This window comes from Rhinolophus hipposideros, assembly GCF_964194185.1.
Source record: "Rhinolophus hipposideros genome assembly, chromosome: 15".
Taxonomy (NCBI): domain Eukaryota; kingdom Metazoa; phylum Chordata; class Mammalia; order Chiroptera; family Rhinolophidae; genus Rhinolophus; species Rhinolophus hipposideros.
This window is the reverse complement of record NC_138061.1, coordinates 56,152,600-56,174,462: the sequence shown is the minus strand read 5'-3', so window position 1 is coordinate 56,174,462 and position 21,863 is coordinate 56,152,600. Positions and strand designations below refer to the sequence as shown.

Genomic DNA, 21,863 nt, shown 5'->3' with positions numbered 1-21,863 from the left:
TTTCCAACTTTTTGCTAGCTCTCTGAACCTTGATGACTACTTGGTACTTAAACTTCACCTTGCTCTTGAAGCACATTTAGAACATAAAGGCTACATACAGTTCTAACTGCTAGGGTAACCTAGGTCTGCAGTTCACATTAAACATTACCTCATACTGCCTCCAGGTTAGGAACAAATGTACCCAGGAGAAATTTATAAAGACACAGAGATGTTGAAATATTTTAAGTGCAAACAGGATTCCTGTGTGCTGGCAAGGACTCGGCTATATCGTCTAAAGTCCCTATTTGATTCCTCGTATTGCCATCCCTTCCCAGGGGGCTTTTCCTCTCGGAATTTTCAGCAGTGTGTATCTGAGCATTCCAGCTCACTCGTTGTTAAATGGCACTGATTAAATACGTGTACGTAAAATCTCTAACATTATCCCAGAAAAGGTCACTTCAATATAGCTTAATCGCTGAAGGGGTAGTGCCGCTAAGCTGATCAACTTGCAAAACACAAGATTTGGAGCCACAGAAAAAATTTTTAAATGTTCATGTTATAAGTACAAGAGGGATTTGGTCACCAGAATTGTTCATTGGGGCTATTACATCCTACCTTTTGCTTCCCACAGTCCAGTCTTTGATTCACCAGGTTTGGGTTGATTACTTTTTATTGCTTTCTAGTGGGAACTGGTTTCTCCACCCATTCTCATTCTCTGTGATCTCAATTCCCTATTGTTCCTTGGGCCTAAGGATGCAGCTAGATCTGGGAGAGGGAGAGAATGAAGTGAGAGTTACTGTCATTTAGCGCATGAATTGGTTAAAGATATAATCCTGTCTACTTCTTTGCTTGGTCAAAGCACAAATAAGGCAGGAGTTACGTGAGTGGGATGTTTATCAAGTATATAGGACTGAATATGTACAAGTTTAATTTATCACCTGGAAGATTTGGGAAACTGAACTCTGACAATTTCCCTGTAATGAATCTGTCTCTCAAGAGTCCTTTTCCAAAAAACATTGTTCTCTGTACAAAAAACATTGTTCTCTGTACTCTTTCCAGACACTTTTATTTTTATTAACATTTTGCTTCTTAATGTGACTGCCAATGTCTTAGAGAAGTTGACAGTTTAGGTGATTTCTATTAGCAGAAAAATGTGGACTCAAAAGCTTTTCCTCCACGAAGAATCTGTTGTGTAACATGTAAGTTGACTCAGAGTACATACAGGTACGTGCTCTGACCGAGAGGGTGATAGAAGGGGAAAAGCAAATCCAGACAGCATGTGGGCAAGGAGGGGGCACCCAACAGCAAAGGCCACTCTGTGTTGCAATCTTAACCCAAGCATCTTTCTGGAAAAGAGTTTTTTGCTGCCTGTTTATATTCCTGGGTAACCATCGTCCCCCCACCCCCCAACGTAAGATGTTAACCTTGGAACAATATGGAGATTAGCTACAGAGCTGAAGCAAAAATCCCACAGGAGCTTCAGTTTTGCAGTCTTTACAGCCTTCTTTCCCGTACATTGACCAGATGCTTAGGGCTTGGGAAATCAGAACTAAGGACTACAATTCCTCAAGGTAAGAAGACACTCCCCCTACCCCTCAATCCCTCACCCCACCCCTGCGAAATGGACTCCTCCAATTTTCTCACATGATTATGCAGGCACTTTCACTTTTGCATATATAGGAGTCACTCAGGAGCAAGCTCTGACCAGTCAGAGGGAGTGACACATCTAGGTTCAGTCCCTCCCTTCTCACCCATCGTCACCTTACTCTTGAATGCTCGTAGGCAGTTCGGCAGAAGTGATCCCTGTGGTTCTGCCAAAGACAAGCCTGTTGGGTTTAAAGAAAAAAGAACAAAAATCAACGTGAAGTCACAATATTAAAATTGTTGCCTTGAAGAAACTGAGTGGAGAAGTGTGAAAAGATGAATGGACCCGTGGATGGCTTGTGTGACCATTCTCTAAGTGAAGATGGAGACTTCATGTTCACATCGGAATCGGTAGGAGAGGGGCACCCAGGTAAGTCCTGGCTCCATGGCGACCTGCACCGAGGGAGTCACTTTTTCTAGACGTCTTAAAACCATTTGTATTCGTTACTGTAAGGGATCTCTGGAGGAACAGTATGAAGTATTTTGTAGTCTACGTGTAGCTTTGTAGAACAGTCTCTCATTAGGCAAATGATAAATTGTAAGTTACTGAAGCCAAGGGTCTATGCTGCTGCCACCAGCGGCACCTCAGCACGGTGGGGCTGCAAAGAGAACATGCAACTGGTTGGCTGAATATACCACGCATATAAAATGTGTCATCAGATATGAACATTTTATATATATATTTTTTTTTTGAGTAAAACTTTTATTTATTACCAATGAGCAACTTAAGTCAACAGAGAATGTTCCCTCAAGACTGTGTGGATCAGTAAGTTTTGCTTGTAAAGCATGTGTAGTTTAGAAATGGACAGCAGGACATTCTAATAGGTGCTGAGATGGATCTCTAGGTCCTAGAGGTCTCAGATATGCTGTCTAAGAGATGACTTCCTGAAGAGAGAGAAAATGCAAGCATTTTTTTGGTAGACTGTGATATAGGGAAATGAGAGAGGCTTCCCGTGGTGACGTGATCAGAACTTCAAGTTCTAGGACAGTGGTTCTCAGGCTTCAGGGTAAAACAGAGTGGTGGGCTCCAACCAAACCCTAAGAATTTGCGTTTTTAGTAAGTTCCAGGAGCCACTGCTGCTGCTGGTGTGGAAACCACATTTTGGGAACCACTGTTCTAGGAAAACCCTGGGGGCTAGACACACTGGTTTATGTATTTAAAACCACTTCTTCAAAATTCATTTGAGTATTTGACGTTTTGGGTAACTTATCACCAAGTCTACTGTTTTTTTCACTGTTCTCATCCTTGTTCTTCCTCAAAGAGATTTAACTTTCATACCTTGTGACTCAGCGTTAGACAACTCCAGGCACTACACCTTCCATATGCTTTAGCCAGTGGTTCTCAACTGGGGACAACTTTGTCCCCTTTCCCCCAAAGGCATTTCATAATGGGTAGAGACATTTTTGTTTCACAACTGGTGGGGAGAGGGTGGATGGTGATACTGACATTCAGTGGATAGAGGCCAGGCATGCTTCTAAACATCCTGAAAATACAAGACCATCCCTCTGCAACAAAGAATTTTCCAGTCCCAAATGTCAATAGTGCTGCTGTTGAGAAACCTTGGCTTAACCTGGATTTTGTGTGTGACTTAACCCAATTCAATGTAAACCACCTCTTTCATTGTGCATAACTATGTAAAGGTTCTAAGTTTACTGTACTTGTAACCTCAGATCCTTTGCTATGTCTGGAACATTCTGAAAAGCTCCATGGCTTATGAAGGCCATCTATAGGTTAGGATTTGCTCCACCTGGAGGAAGTGGGTACTTTGAGACACAGCAGCCAATAGTCCCATCATACACACAGCAGTGAGCTCAATGGACAGAGCGTAGACATTCCAGCCAATCAGTTGGATGTTTTATCTACTTAATGGCAGACCTTCAGATTCTCCTTTCACTTCCACTGTAAATTAATTGTCCCAGTAAGTTAGTCAGTTTCCAATAAGGATTTCTCCTTGTCATTTAAGGGCTGAATTCCTGTCCACCAGAAAGATAAAATTAATGCTTCTTTTTCAACTTCCAAGAAAACCAACTATTGGCGATCTTAAGGCTACTAAGTGATTACGATAGAAATTTCAAAAACCTAAAGAAACAGTTCCGGAAGGGCCTTGTTAGATATTGTTGGAGTCTGCTGAGCAATCTTAATACCCTTGCTCAACTCCAGCTTTATCCCCAATATCTCTTATTCCATTTCCCTGTGTTGAGAACACGTGATGTGTGTCCTTTAACTAAGCACAGTCATCCATAGTCAGAGCCTAACGTGGATATTTGAGCCGCAGGAGGCCTCCATTGGGAGGGATGTGCAGTGGCAACGGACACACACAAACGGGTTTACACCCCGGTCGGCCGCTGGCAGGAGGAGCGATAGAAAAACTCAGATACATGTTTAACAGCAGTTTCTGAAGGAAAGATTGAGGAGTTCGCATTTAAGGACAGATTAACATTTTTAACTACAGAACTTGATATGCACTTTTGAGAGCAAAACTGCTTGATTCTGGATCTGGATTCTTAATTCTAAAACTTAAAACAAAGTAAGAGGGACAAAAGGAACCTTTTGGAGGTGACAGATATGTTTATTACCCTGACTGTGGTGATGGTAACACGAGTGTATGCATATGTCCAAACTCACCAAATTGTACACATTACTTATAGGTAGATTTTTTTGGTATACCAATTATATCTCAATAAACTAGAAAAAAACACCTTATTAACCTATTAAGAACAGACTCTCTGGATATTTTGAACACTAAATAAAATATGTGTACACAGATGTCACTTTTATTTCTGAATTTGCGAGCATTGACAGTTCCCATAACCCCAAAGCAAGAGTGGATTTTTCCACAATGATATGAATTGGTCCACGTGCACAACCATATAGAGTTTTTAAGGCAATATAGAATAAGGTCAAATGCCAGGTCATATTGAACTCTTGTCGGGCCCACCTTCACTGAGGAGGTCAAAATAGAATATGTAGCCTTCAGGAGGCCGAGTGACTGCGGGATTATCTGGGAGCTGCATATGGAGATGTCCTGCAAACCAGCGATGGTGTGTGGAGCTTCCTAGAGAATCCCCGGGTGGGGCCGTGGGACTGGGTGTGGTGTTTTATACACCCTGCGCCGTATGGAGGCTGCGGTACAATGCATCCTTTTGTCCCTTCTGATTTTACGTCTTGGCAACTAATCTTACTGATGTTATTAGCCATTTTAAGTTCTATGTCCAGGACTTTTCTAGACATTAGGTTTAAAGGGAATATGTTGAGGAATGAGAGACTTTTTAGTCAGGAGAGAGGGAGGGAGGGAGAGAGAGAAACTGTTTTATACTCTTGGAACTGGTTTTGTAATATATTGCTTTTTTTAGGGACTTGTGTGGCTTTATACATCATCCAAAATTAGACAGAAGCAGGAAGAAACAAAATTTTCTAACTTCTTATATTTAAAAAAGTGTCTCTAATTGTTAGGTAGATTTGATATGTCAACTGACAAAATATCTAATTATTTTAACATTTCAGTTTGTTCTACCTAATATCTCTGTGATTCTTACACATGCTTGTTTTTGTCCAGATAAGATCTGCGACCAGATCAGTGACGCAGTGCTAGACGCCCATCTCAAGCAGGACCCCAATGCCAAGGTGGCCTGTGGTAAGACACTCCCCAGCCCTTCCTGCAGGAGACCTAAGCGGGCTGAGTTGAACCCTTTCCCTGTGTTGCAGCGCTCAGCACAGAAGAGGTGATTAGGTCTAGCTCTCTCACTTCCCTGAGGGCTTCATGGGTGCCACTGAATCAGGGCCTTGGCCAGGGGGATGGGGTAGGGGTGCGGACCTATTCTCACTGTCGGTTCCCTGTCCTGTCTCCTGCACAGACCAATCTTTTCCTCTCCAGTGGCACCCTAACTCCTGGATTGAGGACTGTGGGGGCCCTTGCCCCTCTGAGGGTAGATGTCACCCTGAAATCTTTGTAAATAGCTGGAGAGAAGGTTGGCTTGCCTTGATTCTTTGTTCAGGATCCCGCTCCCGAAAGCCTGCAGTAGAGTTTCAGCAATAGGGGACGGGAGAGCTTCACATATGTTGACTGCACTCTTTATGATAACTACACACAACCGTTGTCTCATTTAATCTGGTCTTATTATTATCTTCATCTAACATTTGAGGAAACAGACGTAGGCTAAATACGTTGTTCAAGATCACACAAGTAGTAAGTACTTGGTGTGAAAATTCAGGTGTGACCGGTTCTTTCCAAATCGTAGTTCTCCAAGCAGCGTTTGAAGGTGGCCAGCAACTGTGCTGGAATTTACTCTTTTAATTAGCTTATTAGTTTCTGCCGGGAATCCATTCCTGGTAAGGTTCCTATGAGTCTCTTTACCGGCCCCGGGGGAGGTGTAGCCGTTGAGCTTCCCTGTGCTGCTGCGTGGCCACTGCCTTTTCTCCTTCCCTTCCAGAGACGGTGTGTAAGACAGGTATGGTGCTGCTGTGTGGGGAGATCACCTCCATGGCCATGGTGGACTACCAGCGGGTGGTGAGAGACACCATCAAGCACATTGGCTACGACGACTCTGCCAAGGGTGAGGGCGGGCCCTGGGCCGGAAATGCATGCTGGTGTCCTGGGAGAGCCCTCAGTGCTGGGTCCCACCTGAGGCTCTCGGTCTTCTGGAAGCACTGGGGGCTGGGGGAGAGGGGTAGTCCCAGGCCCACCTATCAGGGACCAGGCGTCAAAGTCTCTGGCAATAGCATGGCAGCCCATATGACAGTGCCCGCCGAACCAGCCTGGTCCGTCCATTGTTGACTCTGGTCTTATTTAAGGTCCTGCCTTCCTGGAGCTTTGCAGAGAAAGAAGCTGAGTAAAAGGAGCTGCTGTCTGTTGGGGACATGTCCTCTGCCAGGCACTGGTGCTGGTCTCTTTGTTATGTGTCCTCTCCATCGTTTGAGGAACTCTGTTGTACTTCTTATGCGGATGAGGAAATTGAGGCTTAGAGATGTAAATAATTTACATAAGGTGACACAGTCAGTAAGTGGCTCCTCCATTTGGGACTCTTTTGCTTTCTGCTAAACAGTGCTGCTTCCCATTGCAGACAAAAAGATGACAGTCCAGAACCGGTAGCAGGTGAGGGAGGCAGTCTGGCCCTGGTTGACCCCAGTGGCAGGCAATGTGGGAGCTTAGAACCCAGGGAAGGGGCACAGGTCCTGGCAGGAATTGAGGAGGATTGTGCTCAGGTGGGGGTGAGAGCTGGAAAGAACTGAGGGCCTGACATTGCAGGATTGTCACCTGTTGGCTGTATAACTTTCACACAATCGTCATGTGCTGGCTGTGTGACATTTGTGTTATCGTCACACGTTTGCCGTATGATGTTGGCACACTGGTCACGTGGTGCTTTGAGACATTGCTGCCAACATCACATGCCGAGCTGATCCGTGTGCCTGTGCCAAAAGGGTCGCCGTGCACTGCGATGGCCGCAGTAGCGAGGACTCCGGCTCACCACTGCTCACTGCTCTTTGCTGTACACCTGCTGAGTTCACTGCCCTTTCCAAGCCCTGCCTCTCCCCGTAGTCCCCTAAACTCCATTTTTCCAAATCACTTGAAGCCCTTGATTGACTTTCAGCACTAAGAAGATGCATTATTTAGACAGGTGATTAGGCAAAATGCAAAATGTTTAATGCAAAATGGGTGAGTTCTTGGCAGCTGTCCAAAGATTGTTCATTGGTTTGTGCATTCACAAGCATTCCCTGGGAACAGGAGGCAGCAGAGGACAGAGGTGACCTGATGCTCCCGGAGTAGGGTCATTTCCTGGCATCAAATGAGGCACCATGAGGTGCCCAGCAGGGAGTTGGTGGCATAGTGTGCAAGGAAGAGCTGCGGGATGGTCCAGGGACACTTACTGAAAGCTGGTCGGCTTGGGTGTGGAGAAGAGGAGTCAGAGGAGGAGCTAGCAGGCAGAGGCCTAGTGGAGGGAGAAGAGCATGTCACGTTTAAGGCCAAGCCCAAGTTCACATTGGCTGAAGGAGTCTGTCTCGCAGGGGCTGGGTGGAACTGAGGAGCTCAATTTTACTTCGTTTGGCAGTAGGACCCCACTTGAAGCATGTATGCAAACAATAGGTTACATCTGGGTTTGTTTGTTCTTTGTTTGCTTTAGGAAGTCCACTCTGGCAGCACGGGTAAGAGAATAGACTAGAAGGAAGATGACAGTCAGCATGGCAGTCATCCTTGACCTTGTGGGGGGAACTCTGTGCACTTTGGCTTCTTATTCACACAGTCCCCGCAGCTGAGCCCTGCACAGTTGGAGGACTGACAGGGAGAAGAATGTGCTCTCTGTGTAGCACTACCTCCTGGGACAACTTGGCTGGGCTGCTGCGAGCCCAGGTTCCCTGGCCGGTCCCCAGCCTGCTCCCCGGCCTGGGAGCACCAGCCTCCACCTCTGTGCCTGAGCTATGAGGATGGGCAGCCGGCGGCGGCCTCCAGAGCTGTGGCTTTTCCCTTTGGCTCCAGGCCCTCAGGATCACGTCTCAGGAGCAGAGGACGCTGGCCTTGGGGGCCTCTGGGGATAGTTCGTATTCAGTACGTTTAGTACACAGGTTCCTTGACTTACGATGGGGCTACGTCCCCATAAACCCATCATAAGCTGAAAGTATCCTAAGTCGAAAATGACTTAGTCACCTAACCTACAAACACCGTAGCTTAGCCTGGCCACTTGAACGTGCCCAGAACACTCACATTAGCCTGCAGTTGCGTAAAATCACCTCATACAGTGAATCCACGGTACAGTGTGTGTTGTTTACCCTCGTGATCGCGTAGCTGACTGGCAGCTGCGGCTCGCTGATGCTGCCAGTTATCACAAGAGAGGACAGCACTGAGTATCGATAGCCCAGGAAAAGAGCAAAATTCAAAATCTGAAATACAGTTTCTACTGAGTGTGTATCACTTAGGCACCATTGTGAAGTCAGAAAACCCTGAGTCAGACGTCACAAGTTTGGGGCCGTCTGTACTTGGATTAGGCTGCACCTGGGCTTCTGAATGGCAGTGTGAGAAGGACCCTGGGTTTCCAGTGCAGTGATTTCCATTTCCAACCTGGGTGTTGGGAGGTGCCTCTGGGAGGGGCCGCAGGGGCAAGGCCAAGAGTCACCCACCTGCTCTTCGACCAGAGCAGCCATACTGTTATCTAGTTTCTAGACTGCAGTTCTGTGTAGGCTGTATATTTCTAATCAAGATATAATGTAATACAGTGAAATTCACGATGGAGGATTTTCTTTGACTGAAGAGTTCCAGGTGGTGGTAAGGACGCATGGCATCCTGGGCCTCAGCTCTGGGCCCAGACAGAGCCCAGCTGGTTAGGGACCACCCACGCCACCACTACATGCCATGTCAGGAATGACCAGTCCCCCAGGTAGCTCGCAGCCACCTCTGTCCCACTTGTGCACCCACTCAGTCCTGCTTTCCCTTTTCTCTAGGATTTGACTTCAAGACTTGCAATGTGCTGGTGGCCCTGGAGCAGCAGTCCCCAGATATAGCACAGGGTGTCCATCTAGACAGAAACGAAACGGACGTCGGTGCTGGAGATCAGGTGCGTGAACACTGAGTGTGGGCGCTGGGCCCGGGCGCCAGTGCGGCTCATCCTGGCTCTGACGTGTGCTGAGGAGCTAGCTGGGGTGGCACCTGAGCAATGGCTGAATCCCACTGGGGGTGGCGCCTCCTCCTAGAGGAACGCCAGGGGCGGGGTACGTGCCAGAAGTGAGCGGGGTATCCCTGCTTCAGGGCAGCGACTTAGAGCTGTGGAAGGCTGTGGTCCTGATGCCAGCTTGGGCTCATCTGCCCCTTGTGGAGCGTTGGGCGTGAGGGACCATGTCTTCCCTTCCACAAGCACCCAGCGCAAATGTTGCATGCAAGAGGCACCCAGTACAGGCAGAGAGCAGCAGAGTTTTAGATCTGCAGAGCGTTGCCTGTGTCTAAAATGGATGTTGCTCCCTCGGCCCTCTGCCCTGCTCCAGGGTTTGATGTTCGGCTATGCCACCGATGAGACAGAAGAGTGCATGCCCCTCACCATCATCCTCGCTCACAAGCTCAACGCCCGCATGGCGGACCTGAGACGCTCCGGGGCCCTCCCCTGGCTGAGGCCTGACTCGAAGACTCAGGTCAGCCTCTTCCTTTGCCCTCCTCTGTCTGGGAGCTCCAGGCACACACTGTGAGCACCCCAGATCCTCTTCATCCTTGTTAGTGTCAAGATCGAAACGTTCAGTCTGGGCACTCAAAGAATTGTTGATTTTGAAAAAACTATTTATTTGAAAAATCTTCAGCTCTAGATGTTTTCTGCCTCCATTTTATTATGAAAAATAATAAAATGTTCTTCCCCAAAACTGGGAAGAACAGTTCTAGATTTTATTTTTTTTTGGCTTCCTTTGCATGTGTTGATGCTGGTAATGTGATTCCCCAATTCCCGCCACAAACTTACTCACAAACTGGCCTCAGACTTTTGGTCACTGCCTTGCTACATCCTGAGCTCCGCATAAACAAGGGCCATCTGCCTCTCAGCAGGGCCCTTCTTTGCTTCTCATGAAACCACTTTATCCTGTTCCTGCCTCTCTGTCCCCTTGGGCCCTGACCTCTCTGCTTCCTGCGGTGTGGAAAGGCCGCCATGATGCAAGCAAGTGTTAGCACACCTGGGGTCCTGTCCGCCTTCACTGCCCACGGCCTGCCCTGTTTAATCCTGATTCTCTGATGGCCCCTTTCCTTGGGGCTTCCATCCCTGGCTCCTCTTCCACTCCTAACAGGTTCTTGGCACTTCTAAACACTCTGTCCCCTTCTAACCACGCTGGTGGATCCAGTTTTCACCTCCGCTTACTCAGCTCCCAAACTTTCCCCCTGCAGGCCTCTCCGGATCGCCAGCCCCATTTCTCATTCACCCTACAAACAAGAGCCCACTGTGTGCCACCCACTGTCTCCTCCACTGGGCTGAAGAGAGTGTGCTGGAGTGCCACCTTTCAGCCCGTCCTGCTCAGTGCCCCTGTCTCCACTCTGCCTGTGCCCCCCTCCCTTATAGAGCATCCCTCTGTTCCAGCCCATTTCAGTGCCAGTCCCACTCAAGGGTTTTCCCTGTCGGGAAACTCCAGTTAATCCCTTTGGGCTTCACTTCCAATTTTCTAACGTCCGCACAGAATTTTCTGTAACTTTCTGCTTCCGGGGGGGAGGGGGGATAAGAACCTCACTTGTAATTCTGGCATTCAGAGCCTTTTATGGTCTTCTAACATTACCTTCCCCTGCCTCCCCTCCCTCAGTCTTTGCTGAATCTGTATTAGTTCACTGGTGTTCCCCTTGTTTCTTGGGGCTTTGCCCCTGTGCTTACACCCTGAACCTCACTTGCACTCTCTCTGGTTCCTACCCGTCCATCAGTGGTCAGGGAAGTCCCCACCTCCTCATGGTTTCCCTGGGCACCACCAAAAAGGGCCTTCTCTTGCCCCCGCAGTAGGAGTTCCGCTCATGTGGTTTTATAGCTCAGCACAGTGCACGTGACTCATCCCTTGCGGCAGCTGCAGACATGCACCCTCCTCACCCCAAGTGTGAGGCCACACAGGGCAGAGGGCCCATGGTGGCTGAACCTGGGGCAAGGAAGCACACTTGTGGCCTGAAGGAAACCCCTCCTTGGGGCTTCTGGTGTCATCCATGTGCCCCACGCTGGGGTGGAATCGGCAGCATTTCTCAGCTGTTCTTTGAGGTCGTGGGGCAGGAGAGCTCAAACGCAAAGGTTGTGATGGTGCCACATCAAAGGGGCAAGCAGATGTTGGCATGCTCTGCCCATCCTGTGTCCAAGCTGTGCTGTGGGGCAGAGATTCACAGAAAAGGAAATTCCAGACAGAACAGGGATGGGAGGAAGTGATGGAGTGACTGAGCTTTTCTTTTCCTTCTGTGAGATGAGGACTGGAACCCACCTGTTGGCCCAGCTGAAACAGAAAAGATTCTCTTTTTGCTCTGTAATAGGTTTCCCAGTCTAAACGCAGCCAGGGGTGGGGTGGGCTCACTCAGGGTTTCCCTTTCTGCAAGGATACACTGAATTCTCTTAAAAATGCGACTTTGGAGACCAGAGTCAGCCTCGCTCCCCTGCCACAGGTGGCCCTGAGCCGCCTGGCACGGCAGCAGAGAGGGTGAGAGGGTGCGGGTGTGGGTCTCCTGACAGACCTCTCCCAGCACCTCCACAGAGCAGCTCACTGTGGGAACGGGGGCACCGTGCCAGGAGCAGCTGCTACTCCTTCTCTGCACCCTATTGGTGAAGGATTTTCATCATCTAACCAGTATTGACTGTGAACAAGATGAGTCTTTCCACCTGAACAAATTCTTGCTACTGATATGGAGAACTGAGTGGCAGCGCGATGGCTATTTTTGTACCTGGTTGGAGTTTTGTTTCCTGTGGTATATTTTGCCCCACATCTTGCTGACGCAATGAGATCAGAGCGATGCTCTGGGCCCCTTGCTCACCACAGCTCTGTGGTTCTGCCTGGATGCTCCTTGGGCTTTGTGGCCGAGTGGGAGGTGAGGGAGCAGGGGCCAGTGGGGACGTGCCTCAGCAGCGGCTCAGAACGCGCGACCTTCTCCTCAGGCCTCACGGGGCAAATCTGGTCCTAGAGCCGGCCACAGGGCCGCAGCTCCCGCTCACACAGCCCAGCCGTAAGGGGTGTTCTCAGTCCACCGACGTCGGTGTGTATCTGCCCATCTCACTAGGACCAGGCACCATGTGGGCGGCGTTCTTTTCCCTCCTTCTCCTGACCCCACGCTGTTGCTCTTTGGACGAGGAAGTACACGCAGTAGGAATTCTGACACAAATCCAGTGTTTGATGGCTATCTGAGGGGCCTTGGGCAGGCAGAGACCCTGCTGCAGGCACAGCTCCAGGAAGGCACGGCTTGCTGCCCTGTGGTCCTGTCGAGGCCCAAGGGTAGAGGGCAGTGCGGTGCCTGCCAGCCAGGGTCCCCACCAGGGCCACCAGCACAGCTGCACTCCTGCAGGCCCCACACACCCCATAACCCCTCCGCTGCTCTTGTGGGTCCACACTGCCTTGAGTAGCAATGGGGCCTGTGGCTCCAGCGTAGCCCTCAGGGTGTTAAGTGATAGCCTTCTGCTGGGCAGAGCCCCAGCTACCAGGCCACACAGCTCCAGGTCAGCCCAGCTTTACCAGCTAGGTGACCTTGAGCAAGGCATTTATGTTCTCGAATTTCAGTCTCTCATCTTTAACATGGGGGCAGTAACAGCTTCTCATAGCTTTTGGCCTGGTTTCTAGCATATAGCACTCATACAGTCAGTTTCTTTTCCCAGCCTCTCCTCCTTTCTGCCCGTCTCCTTCCCCCTGCAAGCCCAGGGTGCCTAGGCTGCCCTCCTTTGTTACAATCAGACCAGGCTGTGACATCGGGCTCTTACACTCATGGAGGTGTCAGTAAACGATGGGGGAGAAGCATTTTGTCTGTGCTGCTGTTGGAATGACACAAACTTTTGGATCAGGCAGAGCAGGGTTTGGCCCTTTGGCTTTTCACTGACCAGCTTGTGACTTCAGACAAGTTGTTTCACTTCTCATAGACTTGTTTCATTTATAAAATTGGAGATTATAATACCTATCTTGCTGGGGTGGCTTAACTATTAACTGATCTTGCATAGAATGGACAGAGAACTTACCCACGCGGATGGAAATGATATTAGATCTGTCCCCGTAGCCTGATCTGCCAGGGTACTGCGGGCAGGTTCGAGCCCTCAAAATGCTCTCTGCTTTTCTTTCATTTACCAAAACTCCCAGAGCTGGCAGCTCCCTCCCTCTCAGCCATCCTGGTCTCAGTCCTCTCCCCCTGTCCCTACAACCAGTAAGTCCTCTCGCCCCATGTGCTTCTAGACTCCTCCGCTGAGGGGCTGGGACAGCTGGCATGTAGCCTGTGGACTCCTGGGTCCTTGGTAGGAGCCAGGATAGTTTGGTCCTGGGCCATAGAGGGTCAAAGGGGGCTTTGGCAAGGGGAGAAGGAGAGGAGTCTGGCGGGTCACAGAGAAAACCCCAAGGCTCGGTGTGGCACTAATGGTGGTCACAGGTGGGAACAGCTTGTGTCATGCCCAGTCATCCCGTGGCACTGGGCAACTATGCAAATACCAAAATGTCTCCGATTAACTTTCCTGAAGGCCCTTTGAGGAGGCCTCCCCAACCCCGCAGCCCCCCACCCCCAGCAGGGCCCCTGGGAGCCCTGCCGGCCTCCTGGTGTCTGTGGCCGGCAGCTCGGGGCGGGGCCTCACGCCGGCTCCTCCTGCCTCTGACAGGTGACAGTTCAGTACATGCAGAACAATGGCGCTGTCATCCCCGTGCGGATCCACACCATCGTCATCTCCGTGCAGCACAACGAGGACGTGACTCTGGAGGAAATGCGCCAGGCCCTGAAGGAGCAGGTGATCAAGTCCGTGGTGCCCGCCAAGTACCTGGATGAGCACACCATCTACCACCTGCAGCCCAGCGGGCGCTTTGTCATTGGCGGTCCCCAGGTACGCCCTGGTCTCTGGACGAGGCCCTGGTTGGTTATTGGAGTTGCTGACCTCCTCCAGCACAAAGACTGCAGGAGGTGGCTTTGTGTGACTCAGCCATGTCTGGCCCTAGGTGACATGTGAAGTCGGCTCACTCTCTTTTGGGCCTGCTGTGTATCTGTCAGTCCCTGAGGAATTGGGGACATGCCCCCAGGATTCTCCCACGAGGGCTGCCTGGCCCTCCCACTCCAGACAGCTGTCACTGGACGGCAGACTTGCCCAGGCTGCTGCTGCCTTATCATCACAAATGCCTGACTTTCCCAGGCAGCACTTACCAGGTCTTTGCCACAGGTTACCTCCAAGCCCTGTAGGCACCTGCTGCCCCTCCCCCCTGTGCCACAGGAGTGAGGAAGTGGAGACTGGCATAGCACCTCTGAGAGACTGCTGACCACTGCCAGGGGACCTCAGCTGTGTTGCCACAAAGCAAAGCCCCCGTAACAGGTCCTATCACCAAATGTAGCACGGAAACACTGGATGAAGCAAAGGTCAAGCTTGTTGTATTTTCTTGCAGGACCTCTCAAAGGCTAGACACATGAGTGTGAATTGTGAATCTCTAAATAGGGGTCTATACTATGCCCTTTCCTCAAATCATTTAACATAGAGCCCGTGCCCCCTTTTAAAACATCTTTAGTGACTGGTACTGCACAGAGCAGACCCTTGAGGAAAAGGGCAGCATGGCGTTTCCTGGGTGGCACCAGTAAGGGCCACAGCTCAGGGAATATTGATCACAGTGCAGTTTCTTCCTGCAGTTGGATTTCCCTATTATGACTGACTCATAAAAACGAAGGCATTAGGAGCAGCTATGACCCCAGCTGGCCAGTCATTTGCGCTTTCTGGTGAGGCTCTGACAGGTTACCTGACTTCTGTAACTGCTCGATGATTGAACTGGAATTAGAGCCAGGATGTCTGGCTGACTCCTAGCCAAAGAGCCTTCGAAACGTGTCCTCAGGCAGCGTCAGGGTACGTTTTCCAAGCAGTAGTCCAGCAGCCACCACAGTGCTTTAGCTGGCACCTCCTCCCAGCCCTGGGGTGCGGGGGCTCTGGTTCCCATCTCCCCACTCTGTTCCTTTCCATCTGCAGGGGGACGCGGGCGTCACTGGGCGTAAGATCATCGTGGACACGTACGGCGGCTGGGGGGCGCACGGCGGTGGGGCTTTCTCCGGGAAGGACTACACCAAGGTGGACCGCTCTGCGGCTTACGCTGCGCGCTGGGTGGCCAAGTCCCTGGTGAAAGCAGGGCTGTGCCGGAGAGTGCTCGTGCAGGTGGGTGAGACCCCACCCCACTCTCACCCCACCAGCTCTGCTGGCCAGGCCACACACTTGGCCAGAGGATGTCACTCCGTATGTGTCGTGTTGGGAACGGTGGCCCTGAAAACCCGAGAGAGGGAAAACAAAATCCTCCAGGGAGAAGGGCATGTACAGAAACTGCCCACTACGAAGACGGCAGGGATTTCTAGGCAGACAGGTGGTGGGAGTGTGTTGGGCAAGAGATGTGTGGGTCCAGCTGCCCTTCCTGAGGACGTGAAGGTTTCTGTGAGGGGCAGAGCCCTGCACAGTGGCTTCGGTCCCTGACTCTGGTCTCTTCTGGAAGGTTTCCTACGCCATTGGTGTGGCTAAGCCCCTGTCCATTTCCATCTTCACTTACGGAACCTCTCAGAAGACAGAGCGAGAGCTGCTAGATGTGGTGCATAAGAACTTTGACCTTCGGCCTGGCGTCATTGTCAGGTAAAAGTAGGCAGGCCATCCTTCCTCCCTCACCCCGATGCTCAACCCAACTGCAAGGGAAACAGGAAGTGTTGTCAGCCTCCCTGAAGCACAAGGGTCTGCAAACTCTGGGCCCAGCACAGGGCACGCCCCCAATGCAGGATTCCGGTTTTCAAGTTGAAGGGGCTGCGTACTATCCCTGCTGGCCCAGCAGACGCTAACTCCAGGTGGGGAGGAAAATAATGATAAGGCTGAATGGCTGAGAATTGAGTCATGGGCAAGTCCAGTCCCATTTCTTCTTGTTTCTAACACCATCTCTGCTTCCTGGAGCCTGGCCACTTGACGTTGGTCTGGGTCAGGTCCGTGCAATACAGAGGAGAAAGGCACCTCAAGTATAGAGTGCAGTCCTGGTTCCTGGTTCCTGGTTCCTGTGTGATCAGGCTGTCCCTGAACCTCTGAGCCTGCTTCCCAAGAGCCAGTGATTGTCACCTTCTAAGACATGGTGTGGTATAGGCAGGAAATCTGGGGGAAATTGCTCTGTGTGGTGTAGGCAGGAAATCTGGGGGAAAGTGGTGACATTCCACATAGAGACGATCACAGTCTGTTAATTACTCCTGTGCCCAAAATTATAGATAGAAACTCAGCTCCTTTTCCATTAACAATGACCCTTTCTTCTGTTGGACACGCAGGGATTTGGATTTGAAGAAGCCCATGTACCAGAAGACGGCGTGCTACGGCCATTTCGGAAGAAGCGAGTTCCCGTGGGAGGTTCCCAAGAAGCTTGTGTTTTAGAGCTGGTGGAGCTGGGCCGGCCTTGCCCCAGGGCCACCTGTGCGGCCACAGCCCTCCTCCCCAGGATCCCAACTCTCTTCTCCCACAGACCCCAGGCTGCTGACTGCCCTCAGGGGCATGCCTTCTCCCCCACCCCCCAAGCCCCCATCCCATCCCAGGCAAAGCCCTCTGATTTAGCCCTCTGCTGTTGTCATCATGAATGGCAGGAGGCAGGTGGCTTCCTGGTGCTGAGGGTCTAATCTCCTGAGGACAGTCACTGTGTCCCTCTGCCTCTCCCTTAGACCAAGGGATGTTAATGTAGTGGAAAAACCACCTGTCAGGAGTAAATCCCCTTACCTCCCCCATAGCCCGGACCCTCACCAGCTCCCCCCACCCCCCGTCTCTAGGCATGTGCCAAGGTCAGCGCGTCTCACAAATCTCAGGGTCTCACAGGGTCCCAGCCAGAGCCCTGAGCCAATGCCTTCACAAAGCCTCCCAGGCTGGGCTTCCGGCAAGGACAAGTACAGGGGCTTTCGTGGCCTAAGCATCCACAATGAGCGAGGGACAGAGCTAGTCACTGATGTCATTTCTTCTTCACACAATGTGATGAGGTAACACCTTTGTTGTCCCCGTTTATAAATGGGGAGACTGAGGCACAGACCATCTAGGTAATGTCCACAGGGTCCTATAGCCACATGTATTGGGGCCTAGACATGAATCAAGGAGCTTTGACTCAGGAACCCAGACACGCCCCCCCCTTTCCCCTATCTTGTGCCAGAAACAAATCTGTGCAGTGACAAAGCAGACTAAAGGGAGGCTGTGGCCTCTCTCCTAAAGACCTGAGGTTGCTTTGAATTAGGGGACTAACCCACCGGCTTTCGATGAGCTCTAGGCAGTGAGCTGCAGTCAGGACAGAACCAAAGGGTTGTTCCATTTGCCTCATTTATTTCAAAGACAGTTCAGGGTGAGCTGACTCTCCTGGCTGGGCTGGAGTTTGAAATTAAGAAGCAACCATATAACCCTAGCCCCTGCCCACTCAGGCACATGCATGGCTAGGGTGTGGGGGCCTCGAGTAAGTGGTCCAAGTCTGGTCCAGTCCCATCTGGGCTCCCTGGAGCAGCTCGTCCTAGCACAGGTGGCCAGCCCCTTAAACAAGGGACTGGAAGCCTGGTCCTTCAAGTCTCTCTCTCACTGTACCCCCTGTAGTCTGCGTGCTGTTGGACTGGCCTCTCTGAAACAGGGATCTGAGGGGCTCACCTACTTATTCCAACAGCACGATAAGTAGGTGAGCCCCTCAGATCCCTGTTCTAGAGAGGCCAGTCCTAAGACACGATATCTAATGTTCAGTGGTGACCCTGGTGGCAGGGCTTGACTCCTAGTGGTGGACAAGTTGGCTGAGATATCACAGGAGTTCTGCCTTTGCCGGGTGGCTTCTGGGGGATGGGTCTACTCCAAAGGGGCCTAAGGCATCCTCAGGGTGCCAGGGTCTCAGAAGCTGTACATCCGTCCGCCTTTCCATCCATGTCCAGCACCACCCAGCTCACCTGTCCTCAGCCTGGGCCTCTGACAGCAGCATCTCTACCTTCTCTCTTGCTCCCCAGACACAGGCTCAGGTGGGGGCCTCCATGGGCCCTGGGAGAGCAGGGGGACTGGGCTTCTTTGTGGGCCACACGGTGCTGGTTCTGGCTGGGACAGGAAGCTTCACCTGGGAGCAGAGAGCCCGCGTTTGGGCTCTAGGCCTGAAGCACAAAGACCCTAGGGCTCCTCTTTCAATCAGGGGTGGAAAAAGAAGCCCAAATTACCATATGCTATGAAAGCTCTGCTCTCTCCGGTTACCCAGGAAATCTAAGGTTATTTTCAGGAGAGGTAGGCACAGCTTTTAGGTGGCTGAGTTCCTCTAACACGAGCTATATTCTAAGTGAAAATTCAGAATTTAATACTTTCCCCACTCCTAGAGAAACAAGATCTTTTTTCTGTCCACATTGTTTATATAGAGCCTTTATTGATTAATAGTTCCTGCTTAGACAGTGAATAAAGACTCAAGTTGCAAATCTCTGCGTTTCATTTTTGTCTGCAAACCCTCTGAAACCTTCCCTCTGAGTGGCCTCACCTGATTCTCCCATCCTCCAGCAAAGTAGGTGTCCTCCCCTCAGCGGTCCCCCAAACGGGGGCCTTCTGTTCCCGTCCACATGGGGCCCACCCAGCATGGATTGAGGTTTTCTCCTGTCAGCTGCTGTGCTGTCACTGCATTACCATATTCATTCCTCACCATGCTCCATGCTCCGCTGAGGCAGACAGTCCTAGGAAGTCCATGTGACGTGGAGAACCTGAGGCCCAAAGAGGGCAAGGAACGCGACCAAGGGCACCTGGCTGCCAAGACTCGAATTCCATGCCTGTTGCCCTCCGTCCACACCTATGTTTCATTCTTCTGCCCCATCCTGTATAGTCTCTGCAGTAAGACTGGCACGAGGTGGACGCTCAGGGAGTGTTTGTCAAATGGCTGAGTAAGTGAAGTGAGTGAATGAAGGGGTTGGTGTGCAGAGGGATGAGCCAAGCCTTTGAATAGGTGCACATTTCTCTTTCACAAGGTGGGGAAAGGAGTCAGCTCTGGAGGAATGGCCCCATCCAGGCTGAGGGCAAAGCCCAGGTGAGGAGGCTTTGGTGAGACCCTGACCCAAGAGAGGCTGACCTGAGGTGCCAGGAAGGGCAGGTGTATAGCAAAAACCTTGGAAGGTGGCAAAGAGAAGAGGAGAGACCAAAGGCAGCAGGATCCCGCAGTCTTATTTGAAACAGAATCTACGCCTTGGCAAGCCACTTCATGGACTGTGCAATGGGATATTTTTCCTAGAAAAGAATACATATTTTACAAGAACACATACAAACAAAAAGACACCCGTGAAACACTTTGGAATGCTTGCCTTTGGGGGAAGGTGGTAAAGGAATGGGTTCAGGTTTGGTGCTGGGTGGAACCCTGGTCTCCCCAGTGCCGTGGCCCAGCTACCATGGTGGCCACGAGGTACTTCACCAGCCTGGGGAACTAGGCTGTCACAGCAGCGAACCCAGAGGGTGCTTCAGTTTAAGGCCAAAGAACCTGACGATGTGAGACCAAGTTTCACTCTCTCTGGATTTCAATGGGGAGATGGTGGAGGGTATCGTGGTAGGTGTCATGGCCATAGTTCTCTTGTTTTTCATGGACGGGTTCAAGCAGTGAAAGAAAGACATTCTACACAGTGAGACAAGGAACATGCCAGTAGCAGTTCAGCACCAGTTCTAGAGAACTGTAAAGCTCTCGTCGAACTTTTTCCTGGGATGGAAGAAGAAAAAAGCCCAGAATTGCCCAAGGTCCCGGATATTGGATCTTTGCATAGGGCAATGTCCTGGACAATGTCTAGAATGGATCTACAGGTACAGAGAGTGATTCAAAGATCTTGAAGGAAGTCTAGAAAGAACGGTTTCTTCTCAGAATCAGATCCTGTCCCTCGAACTGAAAGTTCATGATTGTTGGTTGAGGGTTCAGGAGGCTGAAACGACCTCACCTCCAGACAGGAGGGACAGGCCTGAGACAATAACAGAAACAGTGATTAAACCAGAGCTTCTGGTCATGGGTTCTCCCTCATGCGGCTGAGATCCAGAGGGCGGATTTGTCGGGAAGCATGAGCTCCCCTCTGCTTCTCCCCCACTCGGCTGCCAGGCTCCCCGCCCCCGCCCCGCCCCTTCCTCCCCTCCATTCCCAAAGGCTGTTTCTCCAGTGAATCCAGATGTGAAGTTGTCACGAGCACCTGTAAGGGCAGTCACCACATTTCAGTCTCTTCCTGAAAGTCAAGGGGACATTAACCCCTCGGCAGGGCCCTACGTCCCTGTGTGGAACTTGTGACACAAGCGGGGAACAAAGTACTGACGCCCAGGTTCAGATAGAGTAACACAGCTTTATTTGGGAACAAATGTTCCTCCAGAGGCCAATGCTCTGGTAAGAACAGAAGGTTATACAGAATAGAATTTATTAACGAACCAAGTCCCAGAGTCCATGAAGGTGGAGAAGGTCCCTGGTCCAGGAGAGGTGACTGGGCCCACGACGGGTCTGAGGCGAGCTGGTCTTGCAAGGAAGAACTTCAGAGAGGCCCGGAGTATCACGGCTTGCACCTCGCAGGGGACTCTGTCAGATCGCTCAGACGAATGGACCCGGATGGTCGTTCTGGAGTGTCTCGCTCAGAGCCTTGCAGGGGTCTTAGCCGAGTGCCCAGTCCGACCACTCACAGCATTGCTCTGGAGTTCTGCTTCTTTCCTCTTTTCCTTGGGCTTGTTTAGTTCTTAGGTGAGAACCAAAGTTGTTTTGGTGAACAAGTTTATCACTCAGTTTTGTTATGCTCAGTTTCACACAAAAACATGTTTTTTACTTCACGCTTATCAGTCTCACACATGTGCGGCCATAGTCCTGTCCCTACAAGTAAACAACATGTTTTGCAAACCTCAATCCAACATCTATAATACATTTTATATGCTCTATACAGAAGTTCGTGGCAGGCAGATGTTCTCTTCCTCCAGGAAGCCTGGGGGAGCCCTGAGCTGGTGTCCCATGAGGGGGCCATTGCCTTATCCTCCCTCAGAGGCTGGGGTTTCCCTGGACAGCCTCATCCAGAAGACGGAAATGAGTGGCCTCCTGGCTCTTGCGAGTCCAAATCCCAAATCACCACGAGGCCCAATGTAATCTCTCCTTTTGTTCAAACATGTTTTTGAGTTATCTATATGTTTTTAGTTTAAAAATCTTTCACAGAAGTGTTTTACTTTTTCTGATTTTCTCAGATTTTACTTTTTCTCAGTAATATAAACTTCTGGATAGCATTTAGTAAATAAATGGTTATAATTTCTAGAAAACTTAGAGTTTAATTTGATCACACAATTCACTATTTCTTTTTTTTTTTTTTTTTTTTTTTTTTTTAATTTATTTATTAGTTTCAGGTGTACAAAACAAGGTAATACTTAGACGTTCATCATTTATATCCCTCATACTGTGAACCCCCCTCCCCCCATCCACTATCCCTCCGACCTCACACTGAACCATCACATTATATATATAAAATTATAGTTGGCATTCATTAATGTTTAGCTTCTGATGTACAATGCCATGATCAGGTATCCACAGTATCCCTGAGGTGGTCTCCCAAATAGGACGCATGTCCATCGGATACCCAACAAAATCTTTACAACATTATAGAATACCTTCCCCAAATTAATTTTCAAAAGAAAAACCC

At 50.4% G+C, this 21,863-nt stretch overlaps 1 protein-coding gene across 1 annotated transcript; it reads left to right on the top strand.

Moving 5' to 3' along the window:
* Positions 1-1,899: 1,899 nt before the first annotated feature.
* MAT1A (methionine adenosyltransferase 1A) lies at positions 1,900-16,635 on the top strand (the record flags this gene model as incomplete). The annotated part of the gene is made up of 9 exons (XM_081075429.1): positions 1,900-1,993; positions 5,181-5,258; positions 6,055-6,177; positions 9,056-9,168; positions 9,593-9,736; positions 13,882-14,100; positions 15,220-15,402; positions 15,731-15,864; positions 16,533-16,635. 9 exons carry the CDS (start codon positions 1,900-1,902, stop codon positions 16,633-16,635), a joined length of 1,191 nt encoding a protein of 396 aa, XP_080931555.1.
* Positions 16,636-21,863: the final 5,228 nt, after the last annotated feature.